The following is a 22,348-nucleotide window of genomic DNA, read 5'->3' as shown; positions in this document are numbered from 1 at the left end:
CGTGGTGCATGTATACCATTCACTGGGGGACACGTGGTGCATGTATACCATTCACTGGGGAACACTTGGTGCATGTATACCATTCACTGAGGACACGTGGTGCATGTATAACATTCACTGTGGGCACGTGGTGCGTGTATACCATTCACTGAGGACACGTGGTGCATGTATAACATTAACTGAGGACACGTGGTGCATGTATAACATTCACTGAGGACACGTGGTGCGTGTATAACATTCACTGGGGGACACGTGGTGCTGTCTAACATTCACTGAGGACACGTGGTGCGTGTATAACATTCACTGGGGGACACGTGGTGCATGTATACCATTCATTGAGGACACGTGGTGCATGTATAATATTCACTGGAGGACACGTGGTGCATGTATAACATTCACTGGAGGACACGTGGTGCATGTCTAACATTCACTGGGGGACACGTGGTGCATATATAACATTCACTGAGGACACGTGGTGCGTTTATACCATTCACAGGGGGACACGTGGTGGATGTATAACATTCACTGAGGACACGTGGTGCGTGTAAAACATTCACTGGGGGACATATGGTGCATGTATAACATTCACTGGAGGACACATGGGGCATGTATAACATTCACTTGCGGACACGTGGTGCATGTATAACATTCACTGGAGGACACGTGGTGCATGTCCAACATTCACTGGGGGACACGTGGTGCATATATAACATTCACTGAGGACACGTGGTGCGTTTATAACATTCACAGGGGGACTCGTGGTGGATGTATAACATTCACTGAGGACACGTGGTGCGTTTATAACATTCACAGGGGGACTCGTGGTGGATGTATAACATTCACTGAGGACACGTGGTGCGTGTAAAACATTCACTGGGGGACACATGGTGCATGTATAACATTCACTGGAGGACACGTGGTGCATGTATAACATTCACTGGAGGACACGTGGTGCATGTACAACATTCACTGGGGGACACGTGGTGCATGTATAACATTCACTGAGGACACGTGGTGCATGTATAACATTCACTGAGTACATGTGGTGCGTGTATAACATACACAGGGGGACACGTGGTGCATGTATAACATTCACTGGGGGACACGTGGTGCATGTATAACGTTCACTGAGGGACACGTGGTGCATGTATACCATTCACTGGGGAAACGTGGTGCATGTATACCATTCACTGAGGACACGTGGTGCATGTATACCATTCACTGGGGAAACGTTGTGTATGTATAACATTCACTGAGGACACGTTGTGCATGTATACCATTCACTGAGGACACGTGGTGCTTGTATACCATTCACTGAGGACACATGGTGCATGTATAACATTCACTGAGGACACGTGGTGCATGTATACCATTCACTGAGGACACGTGGTGCATGTATAACATTCACTGAGGACACGTGGTGCATGTATACCATTCACTTGGGGACACGTGGTGCATGTATAACATCCACTGAGGACACGTGGTGCGTTTATAACATTCACAGGGGGACTCGTGGTGGATGTATAACATTCACTGAGGACACGTGGTGCGTGTAAAACATTCACTGGGGGACACATGGTGCATGTATAACATTCACTGGAGGACACGTGGTGCATGTATAACATTCACTGGAGGACACGTGGTGCATGTACAACATTCACTGGGGGACACGTGGTGCATGTATAACATTCACTGAGGACACGTGGTGCATGTAAAACATTCACTGAGTACATGTGGTGCGTGTATAACATACACAGGGGGACACGTGGTGCATGTATAACATTCACTGGGGGACACGTGGTGCATGTATAACGTTCACTGAGGGACACGTGGTGCATGTATACCATTCACTGGGGAAACGTGGTGCATGTATACCATTCACTGAGGACACGTGGTGCATGTATACCATTCACTGGGGAAACGTTGTGTATGTATAACATTCACTGAGGACACGTTGTGCATGTATACCATTCACTGAGGACACGTGGTGCTTGTATACCATTCACTGAGGACACATGGTGCATGTATAACATTCACTGAGGACACGTGGTGCATGTATACCATTCACTGAGGACACGTGGTGCATGTATAACATTCACTGAGGACATATGGTGCATGTATACCATTCACATGGGGACACGTGGTGCATGTATAACATCCACTGAGGACACGTGGTGCATGTATAAGATTCACTGGGGGACACGTGGTGCATGTATACCATTCACTGAGGACACGTGGTTCATCTATACCATTCACTGAGGACACGTGGTGCATGTATACCATTCACTGAGGACACGTGGTGCATGTATACCATTCACTGAGGACACGTGGTGCATGTATAACATTCACTGGGGGACACGTGGTGCATGTATAACATTCACTTGGGGACACGTGGTGCATGTAAAACATCACTGGGGACACGTTGTGTATGTATAACATCACTAGGGACACGTGTATGTAAAACATTCATTTGGGGACACGTGGTGCATGTATAACATCACTGGGGACACGTTGTGTATGTATAACATCACTGGGGACACGTTGTGTTTGTATAACATCATTGGGGACACGTTGTGTATGTATAACATTCACTTGGGGACACGTGGTGCATGTATAACGTCACTGGGGACACCTTGTGTATGTATAACATTCACTTGGGGACACGTGGTGCATGTATAACGTCACTGGGGACACGTTGTGTATGTATAACATTCACTTGGGGACACGTGGTGCATGTATAACATTCACTTGGGGACACGTGGTGCATGTAAAACATCACTGGGGACACGTGTATGTATTACATCACTGGGGACACGTTGTGTATGTATAACATCACTGGGGACACGTGGTGCATGTATAACGTCACTGGGGACACGTTGTGTATGTATAACATTCATTTGGGGACACGTGGTGCATGTATAACGTCACTGGGGACACGTTGTGTATGTATAACATTCACTGGGGACACGTTGTGTATGTATAACATTCACTGAGGGACAGTTGGTTCCTGTATACACGGTCCATGGATAACATTCAGATAGGGACACGTTGTATGTGAATATCCATCCATCTTCCCGAGGCAGATAGTTAACTGACTCTAAAAGTCCAGTTTCCACCCTTGCCGAACTAAGCTGGAATTTCTGGGCTCGAACATAGTGCTATCAGTGTCTATTACGATTTATGCTCCTTCTATTTCCCTCTTATTGACCAATAAGATTCCACCTATGATATCACTTACATTTGCTTTCAACAAAATGGCGGCGCCCAGTGAAGACGACCTGATCCGTAATCAAGATCCATGTTGTAATAAAACGGGTCTCACTACGCTAAATGTTTCAAATCACGTGAACACCTTGACTACAAACATAAAAACAGATCTGCTGATGATAAGTTGGCGGTTCACATGCTTTGCAAATCCTACAATGGACCGATTTCGTCATGCGATTTTGATTGGAGTATGCATAAAGTCGTTTGTCCAGCCAAAGTATAACTCCATAATTCCAGCCTAGTTTGGCAAGAGTGGTAACTGGACTTTTATAGTCAATTAACTCCCTTGCCTCGGGAAGATGGTGAATATCATTCACAGAGGGACTGTTGGTGCGTGCATACCGTTCACTGAGAAACGCGTGATGTACATTGTTCCAATGCCGGGAATCGAACCCGGGCCGCCTGGGTGAAAGCCAGGAATCCTAACCACTAGACCACATTGGAAGCTGACAGACGAGGGAAATGTAAAACGAGTTACCACTAGATTTTATTCCAATTGTGCGTGTGAAAGTTGTTGTTGCCGATTGGGATGTTTAAGAGATGACGAGCTGACATTAATGAATATCTTCTTTGTATCATGAGCTAGCTTGAAGTTGATATCAGCATATTGTAGCAGGTATTTGCGCTCATCTGTGTTCATCTGTAAAACGTGAAAGGGAGAAATATCAGTCATTCAAGTTGACAAAACACAAGTGCGTCCCTTGGTGGGCTCGAACCACCAACCTTTCGGTTAACAGCCGAACGCGCTAACCGATTGCGCCACAGAGACCGAACTGACGTCTATGGAGTGACTTTGAGACACGTGTTATATGCATTGTAATTGATGAAAGTCGAGTAGTCAACAATTAGCATTTATGATGGACACATGGTACACACATAATTTGTGAAGAAATACCACAAAAACTGTCCAGAAACTAACCTGAAATTATGTGGTTTGAGAAATCTATAGCACTGACGTGAAAGTGAAACATTTATTGCAATATTTCTTTAGCTTTAATATCATTTAGTAATCCAGCGCAAAGATTGATATGAGTTTTGGACAGAAGTCGTATCGCGCAATCACTTAACGGTCTTTCGCTGACCGAGAGACGTTATCCAATTACAAACTTTTCCATGGTTGCTGTGGTGACGAAAAGTGGCAAGGGAGTAATAATGTAATCCAAGAATTAAGTCAATATTCTGAGAAAAAACCTTTGTGTGGAGATGGTGGACAATTAAGTGAATTTGGAATTAATTTCTTGCCAGTGCCACGTATATCGTTTATAACATATCAGATAACGGTCCCAATGGTCGGGTCACATTTATCACATCACTAAACAAACTTTAGTAACGATAATGTTTCAGACCGTATTGCGATGTGATCAGTCTTAATCAGGTTATCTTTTTTAAAGACGTCAGATGCTAGGACATAATCAGTATTCTTTCGTTTCCAAATTGGTATGTAATCTTCAGCTACTTACTGACACTACAAGAAGGGCAGCTGTTGATGAATACGCAAGTCGTATATCGCCACTAAAAGTTTCATCCAAGACATTGTCAGCTCTAATGTACCTGCTAGTATAATTATACTTAAAGCATTTCAGCGTTACTGGTGATACATATTCACATGCCAATTATGTGTGTATCACCTTAAGCTGTGCTCACCTGTTCGCGAACACCTGGTGTCATGAATATTTGATAGTGATTCATAAACACATGTTTCCGCTGTAGTCGGAATCGTACAAAGGACTCGTTTGAAGATTTGGTTTGATTATGAAAAGGGTTTGGTTGCTTTTATGTAGATGTCCGCATGGAGATATAGGATTGATGAACATTTACCTACAATATAATTACAGGTGGTGCAATTTAATAAACCTTAAGTTAACGTATTCAGGGTACATGTGAAATACATAATGGTTGACATGAATGACTTGTTACTCCACAAGCGGAAGCATGCAGCTACCAGCCTATACAACATAACGGTACAATGAATAAGCGGTATTTATACAAACACATGTAAACTAAAGCGACAAAACTGTCCATAATCATAAGAAATCTCTACAAAAAGCCCACTTTGCGATTTCGACTAAATCTCAAGTATATGTCTGCAACACATAACCTGTAAGCCTGCATCCCAAAACATCTTATGAAGAAAATTCCTCTTAAGTAAAGGCATTTCCAGAGAACTTCAAAAAGGACAGTTATTAACCCCGTTCTTTGTGATGAAGACACCAAGCTGTTATTATGTTTACCAGTGGTCTGTAGCGTATTGTAATTATGGCGGTAATTGTGGTCCGACATTGAGATCCTTGAAGGATCGATTTAGATTTTGATAATGTCCACCCACGTTCTGCGAGTAAATTCATACTCTTTAAATAATCGATGCTCCTGAAACAAACATGAATGAACAATCGTTAACATGTCATATATTTCTTTTTTCGTGAAACACAAATTTTCATTTATGGTCAGGATTGTTATTCTTTCATGTATGTGAAAACACTCTACATACAGCGAATACTCCACACTAACCGGCATCTTATCTCTTAGTGCTGTTTTGCTGATTAAGTAGCAATTGTTTAAATAACAAGGACCACTTCGCACTAATACGCCTTATAGGGTAGGGGTCAACAATCGCATTAATTTATAGACACGTTAATTTCATGCTTTACACTAATGGAATCGTACAAAGGATTCTGCCTTTAGCAAAGATTTCTTGTTTATGGGAAGGATTATGTCGCTTGTATTTACATCGTCCGCATGAATACTTTAATTCACACGCCAGTGACATCAGTCCGAGTTTTATCAGGTGACAGTTACCTGACTTCAAGTATCAAGTGGACACCATACGCTGATACTAAGTACTGTATATCTCTAGTTTCTACAAAGACGGACCCTTCTATATGCTCTCAGTTGGCTTATGCAACTTTATAACCCTGCACTATGATTAGTCTGACTCTGTCAACACCCGCTGGTTAATCATGTACGCCATGGTGATCTCGAGTCCCACTCAAGGTTGAGTAGAGGACCGTTTCGACCCATACACTGGCAACGTTAGGTGCATTCATTCAGTGATAGCCGTTCACTTCAAGTAAGTCCTCGACATCCAGGTAACTTCCGATTTAAACCTGTAGCCAAAGCAGCTTAAATAATTGCGCCCAGATGTGTAGCTCGGCACAAGGTGAGCTGACATGATCCAATCAGCTCTATCAAACGCGCCCATGTGGGAGGGTGACTAAGTCGGAGGAGAACTGGTGCACCAATCTCGCACTGGGAGTCCTCTCTTTTGTGGCTGGATATCACTGAACGTCCCGACACAGGCCAGCATACGTGGCTGGATATCCTCACCTTCCACCCTGGAGCTAGAACACACAGGTGAGGGGTCGTTGCCTTTCTTGGACTGAAATATCAAATTGGGATTTAATGCATATTTATGATATGTTGCTGTTATTATATATTGTGATTATCATTATTATGGTGTCAAATTAAGCCTGATGTGATACCGCTACCTTATCAAGGCATTGCTAAAGCTTTATGTATGGCATTGTTACATTCCTGTTGATTATATGATGTTATTCACGATTGTTTTTTTTCAATTTGAGAGTATAGGTGAGTGGATAAATGAGGTTGGGTTAAATCCGTTTTCACTCTCAAATCTTCAACCATGCGAAGTTTTGATAATGTCTGCCCAGTCATTATCGTAATGTGTATAACGCATGGTTATACCAATATATGTGTCGACTATAACACGCGTCTGTAAAACCAAATATATGGACTATAACACATTATTATATCACCACATATATGGACCACAACACATAATTATATTACCACCTGTTAATACTATAACACATGATTATAATACCACATATATGAACTACAGCACATAATTATATCACCACATATATGGACTACAACACATAATTATATTACCACCTGTTTATACTATAACACATGATTATAATACCACGTATATCGACTACAACACATAATTATATCACCACATATATGGATTATAGTCAAACGATTATATTACCATATATATGGACTATAACACATAATTATATTACCACCTGTTTATACTATAATACATGATTATAATACCACCCACAGATATGGTCTACAACACATAATTATATCACCACATATATGGACTATAGTCAAACGATTATATTACCATATATATGGACTATTACACATAATTATATTACCACCTGTTTATACTATAACACATGGTTATAATACCACATATATGGACTATAACACATAATTATATTGCCATATATATGGGCTATAACACATATTTATATTACCACATATATGGACTATTACACATGATTATATTACCTCAAATATGGACTCGAACACATAATTATATTAAACATATATGGACTATAACACATAATTATATTACCACATATATGGACTATAACACATATTTATATTACCACATATATGGACTATAACACATAATTATATTACCACATATATGGACTAGAACATATAATTATATTACCAAATATGTGGACTATAACACATAATTATACTACCACTTTTATGAACACAAACGCATAATTATGTTACCACATGTATGGTCTATTACACATAATTGGATTATCAAATGTATTGACCATAATGTAACCATATTACCACATTTATGAACTATAATACATTTATTATATTAACGTATATTAACGTATGGCTGACTATTAACACATGAGTATATTACCATACGTGCAGACTATTAAATCATGAGTATATTAACGTATGGCTGACTATTAATACATGAGTATATTACCATATGTGCTGACTATTAACACATGAGTATATTAACGTATGGCTGACTATTAACACATGCCACTAACGCCAGATGTGTTGATTGTCCAATTATTACATAACAATTGCTATGCAAGTTTTAAGTCATGGTTGCATAAACACAATGTATGAAGCACCACACTTGCCAATATCGCACAATGATTCTTTAAACCTCAGTAATATACACCTCATAAGCTGACTGTAGACATAACACGAACCCAATAATACTGGCTATATACATGACGATAATACGAACCCCATGATACTGACAATGTGCATTATAACATGAACCTCATACTACTGACTATCACATGATAACACGAACCCCCAAAATACTGACTATATACATGATAACATGAGCCCCAAAATACTGACTATATACATGATAACATGAGCCCCAATAATACTGACTATATACATGATAACATGAACCCCAAGAATACTGAATACATACATGATAACACGAACCCCGTGATACTGACTATATACTTGATAACACGAACCAAATAATACTGACTTTATACATGATAACACGAACCGAAGAATACTGACTATATGCATGACGATAACACGAACCCAACAATATTGACTATATACATGATAAGACGAACCCCGTGATAATGACGATATACATGACGATAACATGAACCCAATAATATGGACTATATACATGATAAGACGAACCCGTGATATTGACGATATACAAGACGATAACATGAACCCAATAATATTGACATATTACATGACGATCAAACGGAACCCTATGATATTGACTATATACATGACGACTAGACGGAACCCTATAATATTGACTATATACATGACGACTAGACGGAACCCTATAAAACTGACTATATACACGACGACTAGACGGAGCCCTATAATATTGACTATATACATGACGACTAGACGGAACCCTATAATATTGACTATACATGACTACTAGACGGAACCCTATAATATTGACTATATACATGACGACTAGACGGAACCCTATAATATTGACTCTATACACGACGAGTAGACGGAACCCTATAATATTGACTATATACATGACAACTCTGTAATATTGACTATACATGACGATAAGACGAACCCTATAATATTGTCTTTATACATGACGACTAGACGGAACCCTTTAATATTGACTATATACATGACGACTAGACAGAACCCTATGATATTGACTATATACATGACGACTAGACGGAACCCTATGACATTGACTATATACATGACGACTAGACGGAACCCTATGATTTTGACTATATACATGACGACTAGACGGAACCCTATGATATTGACTATATACATGACGACTAGACGGAACCCTATAATACTGACTATATACACGACGACTAGACGGAACCCTATAATATTGACTATATGCATGACGACTAGACGGAACCCTATAATATTGACTATACATGACGACTTGACGGAACCCTATTATATTGACTATATACACGACGACTAGACGGAACCCTATAATATTGACTATATGCATGACGACTAGACGGAACCCTATAATATTGACTATACATGACGACTTGACGGAACCCTATTATATTGACTATATACATGACGACTAGACGGAACCCTATAATATTGACTATATACACGACGACTAGATTGAACCCTATAATATTGACTATATACATGACAACTCTGTAATATTGACTATACATGCCGATAAGACGAACCCTATAATATTGTCTTTATACATGACGACTAGACGGAAACCTTTAATATTGACTATATACATGACGACTAGACGGAACCCTAAAATACTGACTATATACACGACGACTAGACGGAACCCTATAATATTGACTATATACATGACAACCCTATAACATTGACTATACATGATGATAAGACGAACCCTATAATATTGACTTTATACGTGGCGAATGACGACTAGACTAACCCTATAATATTGGCTATATACACGGCGACTCGAAGGAACCCTATAATATTGACTGTGTGCAGGTTAACATGAACCCCGTGATACTGACTTTAGACATGATAACACGAACTATATTATATACAACTGACAGGACCACATATCAATATGTATATTAAAATATTAATATAGCCTCGAGAATTGTTTTCAGACAGAAGTACTGTTATTGGGCGTGAAGGCAAATAAAGAATGACATTGTGTGTTACCATATACCAACTGCCATATAGCCTTGGACTTGACACAAAAGAGTCGCGGTAAAATGAAACTTAATTGCCTTTGCAGTCACAAACACAGCGACAATATTAGCGCTATGTCATTGGGTGAGTTGATAAAAAAACTTTTGTTGAGGTATTGTTGGAATCCTGAAGTACACAAAAGTGTGTCAATGAAGCCAGGGAATATTGGAATAAGACACACACAACCTCGTGTAGGGTTACCCCCTCCTCAGCGGGTGGTGCACGCATTACACGCTCTGTGATTGTCTATAACACCAGAGATTAGGCTTAGAAGTTACCGCGGAGTGGGAGACCCGTAGGGTAAGATCAACACCACGATTACCTTACAGCCTGATACTGTTTCCTACAATCATGCAGTATATACATTCATATGAAGGAATATAAATAGATGGGCATGTATACAGGTCGATATACATTAAACCTTTGGATATATGGAGACATTCCACCGACAATCAGTTATGCAAACGATATGCTTTCGAGCTACCCTGTAGGGATTCAAGGTTGGAATAGATCCCCAGCAACGTATGCTTGTGGTACCATTCTTTTCGTGCTGGACGGTTACACAGATCGGGTGGTCAGGATCGATGACCTGGGTGATTGTATGCCATCATCCCGTGACGTAAAGCACTGCGCACATTTTGAACCACTGGTTTATCTTATCCAGACTAGACACCGTCATTTAGCTGGAATATTGCTAAGTACGTCGTTAAACAATAACGAAATCAAATCCAATCTTTTGAGTTAATCCCAGCACTAGACAATAGCAGGGGAGGGACGGAGATACAAATGGCAGTTGATGGACAGGATATGACGTATATAGAAACGGTTTTCCTTGTTCAAGATGTGGGTGGCCGAATGGGCCTTGGTTAGTCGGATACTGTAGTTTGATAGACATATTAATACATAGAAAATTGAGAGATAATTTGACCATATGAAGTGAACTGACGACCGGATCGATAAATGGATGGTTATTAAGTCTGTATATTAGTTAGATAGATAAAGATATTGATGGATGGGTGAATAAATGGATTGATGGGGAGATAATTATAAGTTACTTATATAGTGAGATATAAGATAAATGGAAGGAAACATATTTAGTTAAAGGTAAAGTCAGTTATTTAGTTGAATAGTTGGAATGGTGAACACATGTGTAGCCAGGTACCGGCATTTAAAATTAGGAGGTCGGGGTGGGTCGGGTGTATGTATATTTGTCAGTCAGTGTTTCAAAAAAAAAAGGATTTTACCGACAACTCATTTTTTTCATAACACCTAGCATATTGGTTTGGTAAAATCTGAGTACAAATGAATTTTTTAAGCACGTTCGGGAACAGATTACATTCATCGACGGTGTGGAGATAATGATAGATGAAAAACGAACGTACTTGTATTGATATCTATGCTGTATGTAAAGACTGGTTGATGGATGAATGGATGGAGTGACACAGATAGACATCTATTTACGATTATATATATAATGATATACAGAGAGAGAGAGAGAGAGAGGGGGGGGGGGGGGAGAGGGGGAGAGAGAGAGAATAATGTAAGAGATTATACTGTGAATAAACAAAAGTATGACTAGTGACTAGTGACTACTGCAACGATTTAATAAATAGCACATAGGTAACCTGAACAAAAAATATATAGGTATAATAGATATGTCTCCTTAAAATGTATTAAAATGTAGAGTGCTCTGTGTTTGTGACAGGACGACACAGGACGCGGCGTATACTATAGAAAAATCCAAGGACAAACATACCTTGTCGCTAATACACAAAGACGTATGGCGTGTTCAACAGTCATTCCAGAGACAATATTACCTCATTACCTTTTCAATGGAGAAACATTTTGAAGTAGCACAACGTACATGTGTTTTCGTGTATTCCATTGCAGTGTTGGCCAGACTAGTTATGTCAACATGTTCTACAAACTTGTAAAATAAAACACAGCCCATCAAGACGAGCTGTGAGAGGGCAGAAGCTTTCAGACATCATGTTATTTTCTAAACAGGCGTAGAATGAGAAATAAACTACTCTTTAGTTTGCATTTACAACGACAAGTCTGTGTATGTAATGTATGGCAGTGTATGTAATTATTGCCTATGTATTTATAAATATGTCTATGACATTAAGACTAACAAAGACGAACCAAACCTTACTGGGTGATAATGTTGACGTAGGAGTCTTACAACGAAGATTTCAGAGATCGTCATACGACTCTTGTTTTAAAGTTGTTTTGTCAAGGTTACGTCATTCAAGGCATTAGTGAATGTTACAAAAAGTATTATGGTCGCAATGTCGAGGACATGTCCAAATCTGACCTAATTTATGGCTGATACAATTCTCTATTTTGACTTTATCATATGTTCCCGTGTTTTTTTCAGGTGAATAATTGACGTGATGTGTAATGCTAGATAGTGTGTATATACTAGTATGTAGAGATGTGTAATAGTAGATAGGGTGTATATACTAGTATAAAGAGATGTGTAATAGTAGATAGGGTGTATATACTAGTATATAGAGATGTGTAATAGTAGATAGGGTGTATATACTAGTATATAGTGATGTGTAATCATGGTAATAGTAGATAGAATGTATATACTAGTATAAGGAGATGTGTAATAGTAGATAGTATGTATATACTAGTATATAGAGATGTGTAATTGTAGATAGTGTGTATATACTAGTATATAGTGATGTGTAATGCTAGATAGTGTGTATATACTAGTATATAGGGATGTGTATATACTGGTATATAGTGATGTGTAATAATAGATAGTGTGTATATACTAGTATATAGTGATGAGTAATAGTAGATAAGGTATATTTACTTGTATATAGAGATGTGAAATAATAGATAGGGTGTATATACTAGTATAAAGGGATATGTGTATATACTGGTATATAGTGATGTGTAATAATAGATATGGTGTATATACTAGTATATAGTGATGAGTAATAGTAGATGGGGTATATTTACTTGTATATAGAGATGTGTAATAATAGATAGGGTGTATATACTAGTATATAGTGATGTGTATATACTGGTATATAGTGATGTGTAATAATAGATATGGTGTATATACTAGTATATAGTGATGTGTAATCATGGTAATAGTAGATAGAATGTATATACTAGTATAAGGAGATGTGTAATAGTAGATAGTATGTATATACTAGTATATAGAGATGTGTAATAGTAGATAAGGTATATTTACTTGTATATAGAGATGTGTAATTGTAGATAGTGTGTATATACTAGTATATAGTGATGTGTAATGCTAGATAGTGTGTATATACTGGTATATAGTGATGTGTATATACTGGTATATAGTGATGTGTAATAATAGATAGTGTGTATATACTAGTATATAGTGATGAGTAATAGTAGATAAGGTATATTTACTTGTATATAGAGATGTGAAATAATAGATAGGGTGTATATACTAGTATAAAGGCATATGTGTATATACTGGTATATAGTGATGTGTAATAATAGATATGGTGTATATACTAGTATATAGTGATGAGTAATAGTAGATAGGGTATATTTACTTGTATATAGAGATGTGTAATAATAGATAGGGTGTATATACTAGTATATAGTGATGTGTATATACTGGTATATAGTGATGTGTAATAATAGATAGTGTGTATATACTAGTATATAGTGATGAGTAATAGTAGATGGGGTATATTTACTTGTATATATAGATGTGTAATAATAGATAGGGTGTATATACTGGTTTATAGAGATGTGTAATAGTACATAGTGTGTATATATTAGTATATAGTGATGTGTAATGGTAGATGGGGTGTATATACTAGTATATAGTGATGTGTAATGTTAAATAGTGTGTATCTACTAGTATATAGAGATGTGTAATAGTAGATAGGGTGTATATACTAGTATATAGAGATGTGTAATAGTAGATTGTGTGTATATACCAGTATATAGTGATGTATAATGGTAGATAGTGTGTATATACTAGTATATAGTGATGTGTAATGCTAGATAGTGTGTATATTCTATTATATAAAGATGTGTAATAGTAGATAGTGTGTATATACTAGTATATAGAGATGTGTCATAGTAGATAGTGTGTATATACTAGTATGTAGAGATGTGTAATAGTAGATAGTGTGTATATACTAGTATATAGTGATGTGTAATGGTTGATTGTGTGTATATACTAGCATTTAGTGATGTGTAATGGTAGATAGGGTGTATAAACTAGTATATATAGTGATGTGTCATAGTAGATAGTGTGTATATACTAGTATATATTTATGTGTAATGCTAGGTATGGTGTATATACTCGTATAATGTGATGTGTAATGGTAGATAGTGTGTATATACTGGTATATAGTGATGTGTAATGCTAGATATTGTGTTTATACTGGTATATAGTGATGTGTAATGCTAGGTATGGTGTATATACTGGTATAATGTGATGTGCTAGAATATAGGGATCTGTAATGGTAGATAAGTTGTATATACTGGTATATAGTGATGTGTAATGCTAGGTATGGTGTATATACTGGTATATAGTGATGTGTAATGGTAGATAGTGTGTATATACTGGTATATAGTGATGTGTAATGCTAGATAGTGTGTATATACTGGTATATAGTGATGTGTAATGCTAGGTATGGTGTATATACTGGTATAATGTGATGTGCTAGAATATAGGGATCTGTAATGGTAGATAAGTTGTATACACTGGTATATAGTGATGTGTAATGGTAGATAGTGGGCTCTACTAGGTTATATTGATGTGTATTGTAGATGGTGTATATACTAGTATATAGGGATGTGTAGTCATAGATAGTGGTCTCTATTGGTATAGATTGATATGTAATGGTAGATATTGTGTATATTCTGGTATATAGAGATGTGTAATGATAGATAGTGGTAAAAACTGGTATATATTGATGTGTAATGATAGATAGTGGTCTATACTGGTATATAGTGATGTGTAATGACAGCTATTGGCCTATACTGGTATATAGTGATGTGTAATGATAGATAGTGGTCTATACTGGTATATAGTGATGTGTAATGGTAGATAGTGTGTATATACTGATATATATAGCGATGTGTCATGTTAGATAGATATGTAAGACGGTATATAGTGGATAAACTGTAACAACAGTTTATATAAAATGTCTTTTAGTTGATATTTTCAAATGTGTGATTTCAGTTAAAAATAGCGATATTATTAAAAACTTAATTTAAATCCAAACTCTTAAAAGTAAACCAAAGACATTGCAACTGCTGGAGGGTATCGTATAATCTTATCTTTGAAAATCAATACATTTGCTTTTTTGCACAAATGTACAACATTTCAAACATGGTTGGGGTCACGTGGTTGCAAATTCATTTTTCATCCCAGTCTTCATTGAACCAATGTATTTTTACACACAATTACCGTATTCGCCCACGGCGATATTTGCTAATATATTGGCTAGTGAACAAACCCAATTAGCACCCTCCCGATTGACCAGTGTATACAGGACTTACTTATTCGTGTATAATATGCACTCGTGTGTTATATGCACCCTTAATTACGGGCAATTAAATTCTGGAAAAATATATCTGTCGTGTATAATACGCACAGACTTTTCTTTTGTATCATTTCAGGCTGTCAGCATAAACCACGAAATTTACGATCTCTCAACTCTTCCACCAAAATTATATTCCAATAAGAGCCCCCTATTTCTAATTTTGATAGCGCCATGGGCGCTTATTACGTCGAATACCGCACCCTTTCACAAACTGTTACGGGAATGAGTGAGGATTAAATAGACATATCTTTCAATATTTAATTACATTTATATAAAAAACATACTGGTCGATAGTAAGTATATAATTGTATGTCGTGACGTATAATGGTCGATATACATGTCAATGTTATATGCATGTGACCATGTGCAGTGGCAAATCGCGATGTCTAATGTTAAAAGATCATGTGCAATGGAGGATTTTGTTGGGGATTTGTAACGGTGGATGTTTAAATATAGCTAAAGGTGGTTCCGATAACATCCCAGAACATCTCATGCTTCTTTGGTTCAACTTACAGGATACTACATTTGTACAATCGATGTCGAAGTTGGATTGATGTAGTTAAGTGTGGCTGAACAAGCTAATGTTTATGGACGTAAATAGGATTTTAGTTAGATAACGACGCGTCAGGTCACTGTTTCAAAGAAAAGGCCAAAGCAGTATAGATCGTGAGATCCATCACCAGCACTCAATAACCGTCTAAGGGACATAACTCTGTATAGTTTAGAATACTGAATTCCCTTGTCCTCTGTTGTGGACTGAAGTGTCTGTAGTGTGTATGTTCACCTGTGTATTCCCAGCCTGAATATGCACGATCATTATAACTGATAAGTCGGACAATGTTAATAATTAGTGAGTATTTATAGAATATTCTACCATGAATTTGGAAATTTCTCGATTCTGATTGGTCAATCAGAGGCTATTAAATCACAATATACCCCCTCTGATTAAAACAGCTTGTTTGGCGGCCGCATCACCGCGGAAGCTAATATTCATAGAATAGAACTTTTTTCAATCATTGTCGGTAGGCGTATTTAAATAACTATACCTACAATTATAGGTTACAAATTGCAAAGTTACCGTTACTGCAAAATTCAAAGGATGTGTGACAACCCACTAAGAACTCTGGACTCAACCCATGCCGCTTCACTCGAAATATTTGCTAGCACCAAAGAGTTCGCGTTTTATTTAGTCATGATAGAATGGAGTAAAACATACTGTGTTTTCGATGGAGAGTATACCTGTTGATTATACCGCGCTAAATTTCACGTTCGCGTTCGGTTCCAAATTTAATTTAGCGCGATTAAATGTACAGGTTACCTAGCTCAACATTGAAAACAAAGTATGTTTATCTCCTAACTCACTGACTCTCCTTGAAAAGGACGGATAAGTCAGATAGGTAATGTACAAGTAGAGGGAGTTGTAGCTGATGAATGGTTATGGCCGATGACGCCATTCACTTTAGCGGACCCACCACATCTTAGCACAGAGACATCCTTGGGGTCCGACCACTGAACATCCTGCTAGGTGCCTTGGAGGTTTAATAGAAACAGGATTTTTTCTCAACTGTTGTTTTGAAACATTAACGATGTCTGGAGACAAACTTTTCTTCTTTCTCACAGCACACTTATTTGCAGGACATCCCGCATGCCTAGCGAACATTTAGATTTCAGTATTTGAAACCTGAGGCCAAATAATAATTTTTCAGTAATTTGGAACAATCTGTCTTTGTCAAACAGATTCCAGCACACACACCCAAAAAAACCCACAAGAAAACAACAACAAAAACCCCCCACAAAACCCCACAAAAACAAACCAAACCAAAACAACAACAACAAAACAAAACAAAACATCGACAAACCAAAAAAGACAACCCAACAAAACAAAACAAAAAACATCCCCCCCAAACAAAATAAAAATAAAATACAATTAAATTTTTTTTTTTCATACAAATTAAAAAACAATACAAAAATGTTAACCAAACTGCAGTATTTACATTGTCAATTTGGAAGAGGGTTTAAATGACTGCAACAACGCCTTGTTCTATTACAAGATGGAGATAGAACAATGAAAGCATTATCCTGATGTAGATTAGTTTATGTTCTGAATCAGCTGTGCTGGTATAGCGATACAATGCCTCTTGATATGCCCGTATAGAGACATGCACTTATAGCCTGGCACCGTAGGGCGAGGAGGACAAGTAGAAATGATGAGCTGCCTCCCATTATCGTGGGTATTATTACAGAGTAGCGTTACTGGGAAGAGTGATCCTGGTGTATATAAGATTTACTGGATAGACATATAAATAGACGGCCATTATTGTCAAAGGCCCGGCGGAAATATATTTGATGTAGATTGAGAGCTAAACGGTCATAGATCAATGTAGTTTTATGCGTGTATGGCGCAAGGTATTCAATAACAATTCAGATCCAATCTCGGCATCTACTAATTAAAGGGTCGTAAGCTTCATAATGTCAAAGGCACGTTACTCCTATTTTCATCATGCCAATAAAAGATCCATCAAATTCGGTTTTTGCAGTTGTCCTGTATTTCCGTCTCAAAGATATCTCAGCCGAATGAATATGTTGACAAAACTGGAAAATGGAACACTGTCAATACAATTACTTAACCAATTAGATTCAAGGCTCTGTAAAGCTTTCAAAACGGTTTATAGAAGACATGTGGACATTTCCAAATTTGACGCTTCATTGATAAAAATGATGTCAGGTGCAATTCCCATTATTAATTTGTATAATATGCTCCCGTCATTTTTCCGGTGGAAATTTGACTTGCCTTTGCATGTGTTTGTGACGGATGCCAACGGAGGGATACGCTCACCTTTTTCACGAATACCTGGTGTTAAATCTTGAAAGTTGTTCATAAACATACGTTTATCATATAGTCGGAATCGTACAATTCACTATGCTTTTAATAGGGATTTCTTATGAATGTGGAAATAGTTTTGACGCTTATATTTTCATGCCAATGGACACTGAACCAGTTTCACATTTTCTTTCAGGATAATATAGCTTCATTTAGAGGACTTGTGTCACTCAAACAACGATGTCGTCCTACGGTGATATTGTGGAGGAGATGTCCCCTAGGATCGCCACACAAGCGAAGAAGGAACTGAGGAAAGGTCCTGATCATAAACACTACGATCTTCCCAGTATAACTGTACGACATAGTTCAGTGAAGGACTCCATGCTCCTCTATTCAGATCACATGCACAAGTTGACACTGGAGAAAAAGGGGAGTAAGTATCACCTGGCGCCTCGTGATGACCACGCCAATTTCGACCCCCAACATTCCAGTAGTCGTCGGAAGGCTGTGTCATTGACTGATCTAATAGACAGGCGAAAGAAGTCGCTCCACGACAGAAGAGGTAAGCCTAAATCAGCTCTAACATTTCCCAAACGAAGACTGAAACATCTGCCGCCTAGGAATCTTCGAATAAGCTTTGTCAGTGCCTCTGATTTACATGAAATCATAGATTACAGTCTAACCTGTAAGGGATCACTGTGGGAAAATGACAAATCATTAGCAAGGGTGCCACAGGGGATTTCAACAGACAGAATATATACACCAGATAATTCAGGAAGACCCAGCGAATGCGAGAAATCGTCTTTAGGTGAAGACACTAATCAGATTTCCGCTCATTTGGGCGGCAGCGCTCCATTAGTCGGCCCATCTCTGCCACAGTCACCTAAAGTCGACAACGTTACCGACCGCAAGAAAGTGGAGACAATTTTGTCTTCAAGTGTGAAAAGACACACAAGACGCATCGCCAGATATCGACCTCGGCGGGCGAAACGAATGCAACTACAGAGTCCCGATCTGGGCGTCATTCCAGAAGGAGAGGGCTTCGGTGCTGGTGAGATAACAGAGGAACATTTTAGCTACAAGCAAGAACCCCAACCCTCAATTGCATCCTTAAATGCCATAAAAAATTCAAAGGCAAAACGACATGATGAAGTTGTTTTGCCGCCTTTAAAAATCCACCCTGCTCTTGATGCCCGTGCGAGATACTCTAATTACAGTGTAAACCAATTACCATCAAACGTTAAACATGTGGAATCTCAAGACAAAGACACAGGGATAGCTCCACCCATTGACAAAAAATTTGTTCTCATTCGCCCAGAGAAGTTGCGTTGTGCGCCAGTTCTTAAAGGCCGACCGACTTCTGAAAAACGGGACGTTCCCGCGGAATCCATCACCAGTTCAAACACTGACACTGACGATAAACCTTCCCCAAACAAAAACAGGTCAAGGGCCCAGAAGAATATGCAAAGGCTTGTTTTTCTAAGAGATTACCCTCATAAGCATTATCATAGAGACTAGCTGCAGGTCATAGACCCAGAACACGTTCAACGCCAAAATCTTACAAATACAACAATTATCTCGACTTCCTTCCAAGCCAGCAATTACAGCACTCCCTTCGTATGCTTCGATACTGAAAGCATACTGCTAAGATTAGGCATTTCGAGATTGCTATCGCTGACTGCAACAAATGACAGAGTCGTCCTTGTCTCTCCATCAAGCACCGTTATCTCCTGTCACGGTAACGTTTCTAACACGATTAGGGCCTAACAGGACAGCCAAACAGGTGCGGAGATATCATCCGAACAAGATGCATGTGAAGGTGTTTGTGTGGAACAAGAGTAGCTGTAAGAAGTAAATAGTTTCGAACATATCTAACAGCGACGTCTGTGTATGAAAAGGGGAAAGTATTGGCATGAGTGTATAACAAGGAGAAAATATTGGCGTAAGTGTATGACAAGGAGTAAGTTTTGGCGTGAGTGTATGACAAGGGGAAAGTCCTGGTGTCAGTGTATGACAAGGGGAAAGTCCTGGTGTCAGTGTATGACAAGGGGAAAGTCCTGGTGTCTGTGTATGACAAGGGGAAAGTATTGGCATGGGTGTATGACAAGGAGAACATATTGGCGTGAGTGTATGACAAGGAGTAAGTATTGGCGTGAGTGTATGACAAGGAGTAAGTATTGGCGTGAGTGTATGACAAGGGTAAAGTACTGGTGTGAGTGCATGGCAAGGGAGAAGTACTGGTGTGAGTGTATGACAAGGAGAAATGTTGATGGTATTCGGTAGAGTCACTCGCACGTTAACGTCGTTGATGGTATTTGGTAGAGTCGCTCGCACGTTAACGTCGTTGACGGTATTTGGTAGAGTCGCCCGCACGTTAACGTCGTTGACGGTATTTGGTAGAGTCGCTCGCACGTTAACGTTGTAGACGGTATTTGGTAGAGTCGCCCGCACGTTAACGTCGTTGACGGTATTTGGTAGAGTTGCCCGCACGTTAACGTTGTAGACGGTATGTGGTAGAGTCGCCCGCACGTTAACGTCGTTGACGGTATTTGGTAGGGTCGTCCGCACGTTAAGGTTGTAGACGGTATGTGGTAGAGTCGCCCGCACGTTAACGTCGTTGACGGTATTTGGTAGTGTCGTCCGCACGTTAACGTTGTAGACGGTATGTGGTAAAGACGCTCGCACGTTAACGTTGTTGATGGTATGTGGTAGAGTCGCCTTATCGTTTTTGTGTGTTCACATAATAACAATAAAAGAAAACACCAATTAAAATGTTTTTCACTTTATTCTCATGTTGCGCTTCTTGGTGGACAACGTACTTTCAAGATAACCTGAAGCAGGACAGATTTGAAGAGCTATTATATGCGATCATTACAAGACATGATTTGATAGGCGAGGTGGAATAACCAACACGGCAACAGAAGTCCTTGCAGATGAAAGATCACTTGGTTTGTGTCTACCTTACCAAAGCTTTCTAATGAAACGTCAAAGAGACGGCGTTAATGTATTCCGTGATGGATAATATATGTATCATGTTTTTAAAAAAAATTGTGTTATTGAATGTTATATTCTGTGAATCATAAAAGCGAAGGATAGTTTCGAAATACTCAACCGACCAGCTGCTATTATTTTGCTGTTGTTGATAATGCATATCGACGTACATAGATACGTGCAAAGACTGCGATCCTATTTAAGCTCTGGTTTTACTCGAACTTGATGCACTTTACGGGGAGTTTTAGATCCGTGAAGATCCGGGGTAGAATAGGTCTTCAGCAACCCATGATTACTGTAAATGGCGACTATGCTTATCGTAAGAGGCGACTAACGGGATCGGGTGGTCAGGCTCGCTGACTTGGTTGATGCATGTCATCGTATCCCAATCGTGTGGATTGATGCTCATGATATCAATCATTGGATTGTCTGGTCCAGACTCAATTAATTAAAGACCGCCGTCATATATATTGCTGAGTGCGGCGTTCAACACCAAACAAAAGAAGAACCCCCCCCCCCCCCCCCCCCCCCCCCCAAAACCGGTGATATTTTAGGTTCAGCAAAATCTTTCAAATATCCACAGGTGAAATGTTGAATGCTTGGACACTACACCTGCTTATTCACATCGGTTCAAATGGCCACCAAGCAACACAGCAGGACAAGCTTGAATATCACCAAGTGACATTCTGTAACTTTACTGAAACATTACCAT

General features: G+C 38.7%; 1 protein-coding gene and 2 non-coding genes across 3 annotated transcripts; 1 reads left to right on the top strand and 2 right to left on the bottom strand.

Moving 5' to 3' along the window:
* Positions 1-3,639: 3,639 nt before the first annotated feature.
* Trnae-uuc lies at positions 3,640-3,711 on the bottom strand. Its single transcript has one exon. It is a non-coding gene; the product is annotated as a tRNA-Glu (tRNA).
* A 251-nt stretch (positions 3,712-3,962) lies between these two features.
* On the bottom strand, positions 3,963-4,036 carry Trnan-guu. The gene has a single exon. It is a non-coding gene; the product is annotated as a tRNA-Asn (tRNA).
* Positions 4,037-6,408: 2,372 nt separating this feature from the next.
* On the top strand, positions 6,409-21,553 carry LOC124147118. Its single transcript, XM_046517751.2, has 2 exons — positions 6,409-6,618; positions 18,842-21,553. Exon 2 carries the CDS (start codon positions 18,886-18,888, stop codon positions 20,161-20,163), a length of 1,278 nt encoding a protein of 425 aa, XP_046373707.2. The 5' UTR covers positions 6,409-6,618; positions 18,842-18,885; the 3' UTR covers positions 20,164-21,553.
* The last annotated feature ends 795 nt before the right edge of the window (positions 21,554-22,348 follow it).

This window comes from Haliotis rufescens, unplaced genomic scaffold (assembly GCF_023055435.1).
Source record: "Haliotis rufescens isolate VD_foot unplaced genomic scaffold, xgHalRufe1.0.p SCAF_1, whole genome shotgun sequence".
Lineage (NCBI taxonomy): Eukaryota > Metazoa > Mollusca > Gastropoda > Lepetellida > Haliotidae > Haliotis > Haliotis rufescens.
The sequence above is the reverse complement of the archived record's forward strand: the minus strand, read 5'-3'. Positions and strand labels throughout refer to the sequence as shown.

Excerpts from the sequence above, each read along its gene's own strand:
- LOC124147118 (XM_046517751.2), top strand. The coding sequence starts at position 18,886 with ATGTCGTCCTACGGTGATATTGTGGAGGAGATGTCCCCTAGGATCGCC.